This window comes from Battus philenor, unplaced genomic scaffold (assembly GCF_028537555.1).
Source record: "Battus philenor isolate CCGP_79_NKW_IND1 unplaced genomic scaffold, ilBatPhil1.0.hap1 SCAF_20, whole genome shotgun sequence".
Lineage (NCBI taxonomy): Eukaryota > Metazoa > Arthropoda > Insecta > Lepidoptera > Papilionidae > Battus > Battus philenor.
In genome coordinates, this window is record NW_027181683.1 from 13,263,199 (window position 1) to 13,277,698 (window position 14,500).

Consider the following 14,500-nt stretch of genomic DNA (forward strand, 5'->3'; position numbering starts at 1 on the left):
CAGCCGTTTTCCCGCGCATTTACTTTTATTCGACAGCTTCTCGAAAGTATTTTATCTGGTCTTGCACATGTAGGCTCTCCATGATTTTAAATCATTTCCGGATTTCAATAAATTAATTTAATTTTAAAACCTATAGACAAGATCATTTGCCATGGTAAACCTTTAAAATCTTTACATCTGTTTCCAATGTATAAAATGATCATTCAGAAACTCTACAGGAAGTACAATCTACGGGAACAGATAGTAATAAATATTATTTTTTTGTATATCGTAAATCAAATTTTTAAAACGTTTTTTTCTTCCCATATTATAATTACGATATTTATTAATATCATACATTAAATACGGCAAATATACAATACAACAATACTTACACCCTTTTAAACTTTAGCAGCCAAGACCAATTACCCTGTACATAACGATAAATCAATGTTTCTATTGATCACCTTATATCTTGATAACGACTTTACCGATATAATTCATCTTATTAATAAGTTTCCTATTACTTTGAAGATTGTTTTTAAAAATGGAATATAAGGCAAAAATTTTAAAAAATATCCGTTGAAACTTTGCGTATGCTACAAATTTATATTATCATTTAACTAAAAGTAAAACTGATCATTATAAAATGAAAAAATGTTATGTTACAATACCCGGCGATTCAATATTACACATCGACCTTTGCAAAGAGACAATCGACTAATTTCGTTTCCTTAGACAAAATGTCATATAGGTAGCTAGAGATAACGCTCTACGAAGCCGAAATTAGCCGATTGTCTCTTTCTAAAGATCGATGTGCAATATTTATCGCCAGGTACTGTACATTGCTTTATCTTTTTTATTGGAACACGACAAGCTTTTTACTTCTGGAAGTACAAAATCTGTTGGTACAGCTGAAACGAAATAAAATTTTATAGACAGTTATAACTTAATTAAATATAGTGTATATTTAATTAAGTTATGGTAAACACTTCGTTCCTCGAACAGTCGCTTACTTAGATGCCCCCCCCCCTCTCCTATAATACCGACTTCACTTACCCCTTCGCAATACAACCTATTCTTCTCTGTAACGCGCTCCCCCTCGATATTAGGATGATCAGGAATGGTTGCGCATTCAAAGCGAAGGTTCCAAAACTCTCGCTTGACAAGCTGAATCATCACGACAATTGGATTTTAATATTTATTGTATTTATTTACATAAATAGTATATGTAGATATTTAAATATAAATAATATGATATACTTATATGTAATCAAAGTAAGTAGTAGCCGTTAATATATCTATATAAGGTGTTTTTATCTTAGTGAATATATTCAATGTCAATGATATTACTTTTTTATTTTTGTCTTTTATGATATTGACTTGTTTCACCTACTTTTATTATATTATCTCTATACTGCGCAAATGGTACACAGGCAGGAAACACCTTCGCCAGTAATTACGCCCTTATAGGTAAATTGTATTAAAAGTATATTGTATAAATAAATGTCTGGTAGCTTAAAGTTCTGAAAAAAATACTACCTTTTTGTACGTCAATATACGCTGGAGGTGGACAGCTGTCAAGCGATCCTTTTGGAAATCGGTGAAGTAGACCATAGTTCTAGTTCCAGCTGTGGACGTCTTACGGCAGAAATATGTCCTTCTAATTTTAAATCCCCAGTGGTCATCAGTTCTGCATGCTGCCACTTTATCTTACCAGTTCTATGAGCTTTGTTAGTCACTTTCATTCGTCCAAGAAACCCTTTATTTCTGTTTTGATCTCGTAGAAAAGATCCTAGGCCCTGTCTGTAAGCTTCAATGAGGTCTAGATTGACCACGGCATATCACCAATGATGATTTACGGCGCTGTATAAATTATTAGCTATAAATACTGTATGAATTAAAAATAATAAATATATAAATTTGATAATTAGGAACGTCCAACTTCGTCCGAAAACATGGTCACCGTACAATGCAAGCTTGTTTTGTATGAGCTAGGACGCGTCGTCGTACTTACTGGAATGTACTCTGCAAACGGTTTTACGGTCATGATTTGAGACCCAAGCTGGTTAAATTATCAGTTAATAACAAACTTTACTGTATATATATATCCTATATGTTTATTTCGATATACCAAGAGATATTTGAAAATTTTGAATAATATAAGTAAAAAAAAAATATCTTCTTTTTAATCGGTAGACGTTCACTGCAAAACATGGACCTCCAAAGACGGGGTTTACCCACGCCTCGTCTGCCGGCTCTTGGTCGCCGCTTGGACCCTAGAGTCTTTACAATCCAAAGGACATCAGTTGCTTGACTGACTAGAATCGCTTATTGTCACTTCTAACGAGCATTTCTTCGAGCTACTTCGGTGATTTTCGTTCTTCTACGGATCTCCTCATTTCTAAATCGATCTCGCAGCGAAGTTCTGCGTATAGCTTTCTCTGTTGCTCTTTTAAATGACCTTGAGGCGTTTTATAAGGCCCACCTTATAGCTCCATGCTATGTTTAAATTGTCAATCTTTTTTTAAATATTAATATCTATAATAGTGGAATATACCACAGACATTAGCGTCCGTGCTTTTATTTTTACAATTACGTTTAATGTTTTCCATTTTTTTTTCACGTTGTTGCATGTTACAATGTTTTGATATTGACAGTTTCCAGTTACATATTACAACTTTTAGATCTAAATAACAGGTTGGTAGGATATTTTATATGAAAATTCGAGATATTTTGTAAATGTTTATTTACAATAAACTATAGTATATATATGCCATTTTGTCCGTTGTATTTCTATCATCTTGTAACATTATTTTATTGTAGAAATTTCAGAACGTCTGATCAATAAAACGCGACAAAAACAAATGAAGAGGCTTCATCTGGAAACCTAAAGATGCATGTTCGAAGCTATATAGCGGATGCAGTAAATTAACCTTGCGATTTTTTTTTTAAGATGAATGCTACATAACAACTGTCACTGCTATTTATTTATCGCCATTATAAAGGTAAGAATTACTAAAAATTGTAATTTATTTATTTATAAAACCAACAGCATATATAATTAATAAAAAATGCTTAAAACAAATTTAACTCAAACATAGGCCAATTACCTTCCCCTAATTTAATACGTGCGACGCGTGTTCTATATACATTTTTGTTCAGTTTGGACAGAAGTTTGTATAATGTTTGTATAATAATAGTTCAGAAATTTGGATGTACTAAGTTTTGCCCGGGTACATACAATTATTATGGTATGTGTGTTTTGTTCGTACATATGTGTGTTTGTGTGTGTTATGTATTTTATAAAAGTAACAAAAATAAATACCTATTTTAGTTTCGATTTTCTAACGTAAATATCTCATAAGATTTTTTTATCTTTGTTCTTGTAGCTGATTTTACATAGCCAAAATAGGTCAACTTTCTATAAAAACAAAGTATTGGTATACTAATACAATAATTGTAAATTAAATCGTTTCAAACTTATAGCGTTATGAAAAGAAAATACGGTTTCATTTTTATTCACAAATATTGTTTGGAAAAAAAAATAGCACTCTAACGACAAAGTTTTTGTGATTCATTTACAAATGTTTTTTCGATATTATGCTATTGTGATTTTAAATAACATTTCTAACGGCTGAATCTTTATTATTTTACAAGTTATTGATCACTTATGTATCACACGAGAATAAATATGCATCGAAAATTTCTCTAAACTTTATTCCCGCCAAAATAAAATGGTAGCCATTTTGTTTTCTTTCAATACTTACTAGAAAGCTACAATGTTTTCCGAATTGAGATTATGATTGACGCATTCTTTCTTTGAATTGTATAATGTATACATTTTGATAATTATTTATTTATTTATCTTTTTTTTAATTTTGTAAAGGCGAACTTAATGCTTTTAGGCAATCTTTACCAGTCAACCCCCGGTTGTGCATATGTTACAAAAAAAATAATTTGTAAAACAAACAGTATTTATATAAATACAATACTTATAATAATTATATTAATATATACTTATGTATTTACTGTTCAATATATTGGTTATATAATCCAAAATTTTAAAACTAGAATTCTTCTCTGCTATTTATTAAAAATCTTGTTTTTATATTATCTATAAAAACAATTTGTAAAGTCTTAACTCTAATGTATACTGCGTGTCGCTAAAATTTCCAATTGGCCTTCTGATAAGAGATATAATATTAATCTGTAAATCTCTTTTGGCTGTCACTTTCCATAATAAATAAAAGAAATGTTAAATAATTCAATATTTTAATTTAAAAAAAAAAGTAAAATCTGAGGAAATATACGCAATCTGTTTAAAGTTTCATTAAGATGTATAATGAATGATGAATTGATCTTATTTTTAGGTTATGTTGTTGAACATTGACATGACAGCATATGCCTGTGACATATTGATATCCAACTTGTTTACCATCAACTAAATTGTCTATCTCTCTTATGGAAGTAAAAAGAGAAAGAGATAGTGTTTAGAAAATTAAGAAAAAAACTAGAGCTAATATTTGTAAGCTGATATTCGCAGGCGTGCCTTTCCTTATCGGATGACGTCACGTATCTCGTGCAAATATGTTTTCATAACGCCTGATGTAACCTCTCGAGCCGCCTTGTAAAGTTCACAACAACACCGAGACCGGAGAAAACAATTTATTTTTAATCAATTTTGAAAAACAGACATCTATAGGAGTTGGTAACAAAATCTTTAGTTTCCATACATTATTATGTCCCGCTCCGAGGAACTTTTACATTTAAAAAATAGTTTCATTGTTTTTGATGTAATAAAATGTTATTAGTAGAAACATCATGGGTAAGTCCTGGACTAGGTAGACCGACGGCATAGTTTAGATCACAAGGAGTAGGATACGGGCAGCGCAGGACTGGTCATCATGGTGAACTTTGGAGAGGTCTTTCTTTTGCAGTGGGCTTCTAGATATCTGTAGAACCAAGATATCTATGGTGTGATGTACCATAATCGCCACGCTTGGCAGGCGGGTTGGCGATCACGGTGTGGTATTGTGGTACGCAGACGACGCTGCTGCTCATCATCTAGAAACTTGTTTGTGAGCAGTGGATACCTTATATAATTAATGCACAAAGTGTGAATTATTTAAATTGTGTTTCTGGACCCGAACCCAGATATATGGGGATTTTTGATGCCCTTGGATGCGACAGTTCGAAACGAGCTGACCTATGATGCTGCCGTGGTTTCTGGTCTTGGCGCAGATGTTGACTGGGTTAGCTGGTCTCCAATGAAGCCAAAGGCTTTCCTGCTGAGAATGTGAAAATGGTACGAATGAATGAATTCGCGTCCAAGTTGGACACCAAAGCGGTGGCGTCTCATTGTGAATAAATTAAATGCTATACTTACGTCTCTTTATTTAAGATTTAAAATATTCCAAGACGAATCAACAAAGGCTATGAATCTAAACCCACAATGTTGATTGATACCACTTTAGAATTATTCTGTAGAATTTTTTCTTTTTTTTGTTTTGAATTGATTAAATATTTATACGAAATAAAAGCAACAAATAAAAGAAATCCGTTATAAAAACCTATAATGCAGTTTCTATGTCGAAAACAATTTTATAATTGAATCCTCGTAAATGAAAGTTTTTTTTTCCGTTACGCTTTCCTAAAATGATTCAATTTGAAAATGACTATTTATTCACAAAGTATTCTATGGATTTATTACGTTTTGAAATTAAAAGAGTCTTTCGTAAAAGTGGTATACCATTTTCGATCGAGAACAAATCCTTTCGCGGATTTAAAAGACGACTTCTTATCTAAATTTATTAAGACATACGACGTTATAGAATGAACGGAAAACGCAGAAAAAGTAGTATACCATTTTTGCCGCGATATTTCCAAAATGGCGTAACTTGGCGGCGACAGCGGCTTGTTAAGACGTTTTAGATTGCGTGCAAAATTAAACGATTCATTTTGCGTGTTGCTATATAGGTTAGCGCCGAAATAACCGCGTGAACGGAATTTTTTAATACTCGCTTCGTTAGGGTTGCCACTCTGCGATATTAAATATTATTTCACACTTATAAACTATTTAATTATTTTAATATATATTTTATGAGTTAATTAAATGTCATGATTAAGTTATTGGTCTTTTTAGACCCTTAGTTCCCAAAATCGTCCAGAACCAGCCCCAGAAGTCCACTTGGGACACTACATCGAACACTTTCATGGAACTTCATTGAAACTTAACAACAGTTTAAATTTCCATAGCAACACATAATGGCATTTTTTCCAAATTTTGAGAACATGTGTGAAATGATCCCGCGAGGGGTTCATTAGAACCAGCTAAATTGGAAGTCGCCGTCTCCCCCAAAGATATCTGTGGGGGGATGTAGCATAATTGCCACGCCAGGCAGACGGGTTGGCGATCGCAGTGTAGTATTATGGTACGCAAAGGACGCTGGTGCCCATCCTCTGAATATTTGTGAGCAATGGCGATCCTATATAATTAATAAAAAAGAGTGAATTGTATAAGATTGTATTCCGGCAATTGAACTCGGGATGTACGTTCGCAAGTCCAATCCTCTACCACTGGGCTACCACAAAATTAAAAGTAGTAGTGAGAAAAATAGTGCATGTGACAAGTTATATGTTATGCTGCCAGCCTTTTGGCTTTGAGCCAGCTTCATAGATATTGCGAAAAAATAGTCTGGGAACCTCTGGTTTAAATAAATGACGTCAAGTTTCCCATTTTTTGGATGCACTAACAGTAATTAATGATTTTTTTTAAATATAATTAATGTCTTTTTACAACCTAATGTTGATTATTGCAATTTCACTAGCTTAAATGACGCCATATATGAGCGAAGAAAGGTGAAACGAAAAAAGAATTAGAACGAAGACTTATTATTGAATTAGAAAAGTTTTATATAGTAAAATACCGGTCATTTTAATTTGATAATATTACCATTAACTAACTGGTTCTTTAAGTGTTTAATATTTTATAACTCTACTCTGCTACATACAGGACTATTTTTTTCCTAATCCAAAGGTAAGCTACAAGAGAAAATAAATTACATCTTTTGAATAAATATTTTTGTGGAAATAAAAAATGCTTATATAAGAAAACAATAATTGGCAGCCCTGATTCAGTGCTAATCAAAGTTGTTCGCAAATTCCACTAAATAGCAAACACGGGATATATATTAAAGAGTTAAAAATTCAAGGTTATTTATATTTACAGAAGTATGATAAAAATTATGTAAAAACCGTGAGACATACGTATTAATAACCTGTAAAAATTTAAATACAATATATCTTGTATCTTCATCATCAATTCAGCAGTAAAACGTCCATTGCAAGACATGGAGCTCTCCCAAAGACATCTATGGAGAATATCATAACCGCCACTTGGTGGGCGGATTAGAGATCGCAGTGCGGTATTATGGTACGCAGAGGAAGCTTCTGTCATCCTCTAGAACCTAATCTGTGAGCAATGGCAATCCCAAATAATTAATGCATAAAGCGTGAATTATATAATATTGTATCCCGAAAATCGAACTTCTTTCCGGACCTTTTCAAAAAACTCAAAAAGCCAATGCGAATACAAAGCGTTTTAACAAGATTGAGGAGATAAAAACCGAACCCAAATAGGTCTTGAAAATTATTCTGGAAAGAGAAAATAATTGGGACAAATTATTATAACATTTCTGTAGACATCCGTAAAATAAGTAAAATTATAATAGCTTTGCTAATAATCTATGTATAGTCAATATTGTTTATATAATGTTATAAAAAGAATAATGTTTACTCTACACATTGTTTTAAATTTTAAAAGAGCCACTTAAAATAAATAAAGACATGAAGTGATATTCAAACAATATCATATCAGTCAGATCGCGATCTTGAAGATTTTATCAATGAAAATCGATTACTGATAGCTTTAATAAAAAAAAATCAGAGGAATTGTGAACGTTTCAGATAAAAGAGTATTTATGTTCAAAGATCTATAAAGCTACAAATAAATATTTAATTTTAATTTTATGTCAATTGCAAAAGTTGTTTTTGATTGGTTTTTGAACGCTACACCGAACGTTAAAATTATAACCTAAAATTCCGGTGACATTTGATTATTGACATATTATATTATAAACAAGTTGTTTGAAAACTTTTAATATAAAACTGATATAAAGTCTGATATTTCTACTTGATCTTCCTTTAAATTAAACGTCCATAACTTATATCTTAACAATATAAGTGTTATATCGTAAAAGATGTCGGACGCAGAAGTTGAAATTCCAACGACGTTTAAAAAAAGAAATTTAAAGAACAGAGGTGGTAGAAAACGCAAAACATCAAGTTCCGAGGGTGAAATATTGTTTACTTTAGTTATATGATTGACTGTGAATAGCTTAAATGTTTCCTGACACACAGGCAGTTAAAACTAGCTAGAGATCTTTTATTCAAACTAATATGTTATATCAAACTAACCCCTACTCAATACAAAGTCAATTTACACCTAAAGCAACTGAACTTATACCTAGTTTCTTGAATGTTATTGTATCACTATTTATAAATAATGTAGTGGAAGAGTAAATTAGTTTCTGGCTTTCTAATAGTTTATGCAGGCCATTACATTGCATTATTGTTATTACAAGGTACATTACAACTATGTTATCAATATATTAAGTTATTTAACCATACATCTAATGTAGTCTTCTTAACCATTTAAGACTAATTAAAAGTTTATTAAGCTTAATGTTCTTTTGTGCTCTTTATCATTATGTCAGCCGATAGAAGCCTACTGAAATATATAGGCCTCCCCTCCAAATATCCCAACAATGACCAGTCTTACGCTGCCTTCATCCAGTGACTCCACAACCTTCATTACATGTGTACATATATTATTTTATTTTGTCTATATGCAAGCATTACTTTTATTTTTGTAAATATATCTCAGCAATTCTGTCTAGATAGTAAAATAAATAAGTTTTTATAACTATTCCAGAAAAAAACAGTTCAGATTCTGATGAACAGACAGTAGTGCTGCCCACAAAAAGGCCCCAGAAACCTAACCCAAATATCCAGTCCACTGGAGGACCGAAAAGGCTAAAACCGGAGATCAATGACAATGATGAAAGTAGTAGTGATGATGAAAAGGTTTGTATCAGTACATTCTATTGCTGGGATTCTAAGAGGAGTTGAGTTAGCTAAAAGTTAACCCTGGTGCCACTTAAAGTGGAGCTTAAATAAATAAAGAGGGTGGTCAGGACAAATCTGTGCCTACCCCAACCAATGAGTAGTCCTTGCTTCACAGCCCTCATAATACTTCATTTACTACACTAGACACCTATATGGGTATAGTTCCTCACCATGGGAGTATCATTTATGCAACTAAAATGTGATCATTCTGGCATTTCAAGTTTATTTGTAGAAGTCTATATTTATACATGTACCAAACCTTAAATCTATGTTAACAAATCTTAAAATTAACTATATTTATTCAACCAATCACAATCTCTACTTTACAACCAATCACATGTGTTGTGGGAGAGTGACAAAAGATGTGTGCGACTGACAAAGGTATATATATATAAATATGAATGCTCATAGTTTTGTTGGTATAATATATTTAAAGTCTCTGATATTATAAAATAAAATCTTATAGTAAACATAGGTTAAATGATATTTTGGTGCATGTATAATGATTTTAAATAAATATGTAAAAATTTAGATACCAAAATTGAATGAACTAACTCTGAAATAAGTAATACTAACTTTCCCATTTGATATTTATTTACCTTATAATATTAAAATTAACATTATTGATGAATACATTTATATTTATTTTTTATAATATAGATATTTCATAAAGCTACATGTCCTTGGATCTGCTACTGTCCCCAAAAAGCGTTCACTAAGGAGTTTCAGCCATTTAAGGAATCTAATCATAATAAGATTTTTAATACAGAAACTGGATTTGAGTGAACAACTGGGTATTTATGGTTTCAGGCTACAAAATCTCGTACAACACTCTCAGTGCAACAGCAAAGAGAGAATGCAACCGCTACATATGAACTGGACACAGAGCGAGATAAGGATGCACAGGCTATATTTGAAAAGGCAAAAAAAATCAATGAAGAGCTTCAAGGACAGGCCGACGATAAGGTATGTATTAGATTTAGAAAAGTACATGTATAGTCTTGCGATAAATATTGTTACAAAGAAAAATAACAATGTTTTATATATGTTTTATATAACACAGCCAGTTAATAATAGCAGCGCATACTCTTTCTATGAGAAAATTCTTCACTACGAAATATCATAGCATTTAGGACAAAGCTTTACTTTCTATAAATTTGCAATTTATTATCCAGTGGATTAAGATCAGGACTAGATGACTGCCAGTCTTCAACTCCAATGAAGTCCGGAATGTTCATTTCCAATCAAAATTTTGTGGATCCAGCTTCATGACCCAGCACCGAGTCTTGCCTAAAACACCATTCTTGATTATTGAACATTGTGTTGTTAAGAGGCAAAACTACCTTCCTAAGAATGGTATCTTGATACACTTGTGGCTATGTTCTGATATTTTTTTCATAATAATATGGCTCAGTTAGTCCTTCATAGCTAATTATTATACCATACCATACCTCTTAAGAAGTTATTTTGATTTCAACGCCCCATTCTTTTTTTTCCTTTTAAAAAATTATCAGTGCATCTCATCATACAGGCTATAAAAAATGACAGATTCCATATTCAAATGTAATATTTCGTTTATGTATATAAAACTTATATATAAAACTATATTTAGTTATATAGTCAGTACCATATAATATATAATTCTTTTATCTTCATATCTTTTAAAAAATTATATATTTTTTATATACAAGGTATATCGAGGCATCAACAACTATGCTCAGTATTACAAGAAACGAGATACGGCAGCTGGAAATGCCAGCTCGGGTCTGGTGAGGAAAGGACCCATCAGGGCTCCTGCAAACTTGAGAGCGACAGTAAGGTATACACAATTTATTTATAAATCTACACATTTATATAGCAAAGTTTCTTCATGACGGTGACTCCCTTTTGGCAAGGGCCTCCCCCATTCTTCCATTATCCTAGTCGATAACCTTCTAGCCATCTTTCGTTGCTTTATTTGACTGCTATACATTCAGAAATTTCTTGAACTTAAACAAGATTTTGTTTATATTTTTGTGAATCAGGAAGCCAGCTCCATATTGACCTGGATTTTATCCCTTGTGGTACAGAAGTCTAAATGTAGGTCATTCAATTAACCAAATTGACCGTTAACGATTATTACATACACCCCTTTCAGTGCTTGCATACCTCTAAAGCAGTATTTCCCAAAGTGTGCCTACGTCCCACAGTGGGGCAATTTAATTTTAAAGCGGGCCAATTCAAAAGTGGACTCGACACATATACATATAAAAATTAGGACATAGGGGGCATAGAAAGTCTGAGATGCGCATGGTTCAAAAAAGTTTGGAATATACAGCTCTAAAGCGTTTGCACCTTTAACCAATCACCCTGTATACACAATAAACATTTTTTTTATATGATAAAGACGATATATTATAATATAAGTACATGATATATTTTGTAATTACAGATGGGATTATCAACCAGATATTTGCAAGGACTACAAGGAAACAGGATTCTGTGGCTTTGGCGGTGAGTAGAGAAATGTTTTATTATAAATAATAAGTTACATTTATTTCCACTGCTGGGCAGTATTTACATATATTATTGTTATAAAGCACGAGTTACGGGACCCTCTAAATAATAAACACAGAACCCTAGTCTCAAGAAGTGAAGTTATTTAAAAATTTTTGTGCACAGTTCTCGGAAATTCTAACAGACTACTATCTCGAACTTACTAGAACCTTATCTGTAGTATAAATAGGTTTACTTGTGTGCATGTCGAAAGTTCAGTGTTGATTTTCGAGTTATAAGATTAAAATATACGATAACTATTTGGTAAATTATTTGAATAGTGATTTCTTGAACGATTTGGAAGCTGAGTTTGGACTAAGTGAAACTATACTTCGTGTTAAAGTAGGGTGACCATCTGATTTGTGAATAAAGAACTCCTTGTGAAGCAGTGGTATTTCTTTACGAGTCAGAACCCACAGTACATAACAATAATATGAAATCTGCAAATGAATCAACAAAACCAGTTTCACACATCATAAATCCCGGCAGAAAAGAGTTTAAAACGGGTTTTTAGTCAACCGAAATGATAAAAAATTATCATAATTAAATACACAGTTGCACGCAAACCATTTAAATGTGTGATGCATGTAAACGCATCTTTATATTTTTACAAATGTCAACGCCCACAACGATCATTTGTCACTTTCGTTTGCTTACAAAAGTGCTGTAGAAAGAGTGAGACATTCCACAAATAGGTTTTAGATATTTTAGTTGATGTAGTATTTCTTCAATGTTCTAATTAAATGTACAGGATGATCGTTTATAGGTGTAATTAAGTGTACAGAGTGATGTATAGCTCATTTACTTTTAATTTATGATACAACCCATTCAAAAATGTTAATATAATGAGAAAAATCGTTTTTTAAATTCTGATTACTGCGTATAGAAAATAGTTTTTGTTTACTATCTCTCCCTGCAGATTTACTGCCAGAAGTTATTGGCACATTACAATAGAAAAAATAAGTTTTTGTACCATATTCCAGAGTGATGATTTTATACAGGATGTTTGGAAATAGATGTAAATGCTTTTATATTTTTTGCTATATATACTCACCCCTTTAAATATTTTACAACTATGATCAATCATCCTGTATATCAATTACCCACATTCTTGCCAATAATGTTTTTTTACAGATTCATGCAAATTTCTCCACGACCGGTCCGACTATAAGCATGGGTGGCAGCTCGAGAGAGAGGAGCTGGAGGGCACTGGTGGCAGAGCTGGTGATGATGCTGGTAGCGGCTCTGACTACGAGATCCACAGCGACGACGAACTGCCCTTCAAGTGTTTCATTTGCAGAGAAAGTTTCACCGATCCTGTTGTCACCAAGTAAATAATATGTATAACCCACCTAGGATCATCGTGAACACTTGTACACGAATGAAAAGAATGTACGAAAAACCCAATTTGAATGAAACAAGAATGAGAAAAAAAATACAGCAATGTTTGAAGATGAAGACTTTGACCAGTGTGTGTTGCTGGTGATGACATAAGGATAAGAGGCATAGTCGCTATGCTTGGAGTTTCGCTGCGAGGTCGAATCAGAGATAAAGGAATCTGCAGAGGAACCGGTCACCGATGAAGACTGAAGAGAGAAGAAACAAAATGACTAATGAAATATTTATTGAAGCCATTACTACAGCAATAATGATAATATATATATCATCATTATCATCATCAATGCAATCTTAGGTCTTGCGCTGGATCCAGCTACTTCCAACAGCCTTAATTATGTGATCGCTCCACATGGGACCTACTCATGCGCCTTCTGGTCTGTGGTCCTCATTTGACAACCTTTCGGACCCAATCAGCTGCATAACCAGTGTGCCGGGCTCACTCTCACTTGAGATAAAAAGTTCTTCGAAGTACTTCGATAACTGGTTCTTCTGCGGATCTTATTTCTAATTGTATCGTAGCGAAGCAGCATGAGCGATGTGCTTCTCAACTGCAGACGAGCAATTCTTCGAGCTACATCCGTGATCTACGGAGCAAGCCTTAACCGTAGTTACAAATAACGCTACTAGATGGCAGCACTAGTAGTGTGTATTAATAATATAGTAATAGAAGAGAAATGTGTATATTTGTTTGTAGGTGCAAACACTACTTCTGCGAGAAATGCGCCCTGGGACACTACAAGAAGTCGACCCGCTGCTACATCTGCAACACGCAGACCAGCGGTGTCTTCAACCCGGCTAAGGAGCTGGAGGCGAAGATTAAGAAAAGAGAAGAAGAAGAGAATAGTGATGACGATGAAGACTCTTGAATTAAAATTTTTTTTAATAACTTGTTTTATTTATTTATTAAATACTCGGGGGAGAAGAGGGGGTAATTTTTTTTTCGTTCGAAAATCGTCATTGACAGGCACATGCCTAAGCAGCTTTCTAATCGTGGTTTACCATGTACCAGCATTTTATTATAACTAAATTTACATCAATACAATGAGAAGGTCGAATAAATAAATTCAATTTTAGAAATGCTACACGGGCCGCAAAAAACATGTTTAACAGGCAGCGTGTTTCACATTTCGGCTCTAGCTTATTGACAATTAGTTTATTCCATTTTTAAACTTATTTAACACGCTATTAAAATAATGAATGCTTTATTAAAGAAGTATTTATGAACAAATCTATTGTAAATAACTTTGTTCTTGTCCTATAATAATAACAAATGTAAAATGCTGGAAAAAAAATTCATAGCAAAATCATCACTATCGTATCAGCCGATAGGCGAACACTGAAAGGAATAATTCTTCTTCAAACATCACCACCATGACCGGATTTGCGCTCCCCGCGTCCT

General features: G+C 32.9%; 1 protein-coding gene across 1 annotated transcript; it reads left to right on the plus strand.

Annotated features, from left to right (window-relative positions):
- Window positions 1-8,240: 8,240 nt before the first annotated feature.
- Window positions 8,241-13,967, plus strand: mdlc (RING finger protein mdlc). The gene is made up of 7 exons (XM_068766175.1): window positions 8,241-8,334; window positions 8,975-9,126; window positions 9,979-10,134; window positions 10,860-10,987; window positions 11,600-11,661; window positions 12,838-13,033; window positions 13,796-13,967. The coding sequence occupies exons 1-7, from the start codon at window positions 8,241-8,243 to the stop codon at window positions 13,965-13,967; spliced, it is 960 nt and encodes a 319-aa protein (XP_068622276.1).
- The last annotated feature ends 533 nt before the right edge of the window (window positions 13,968-14,500 follow it).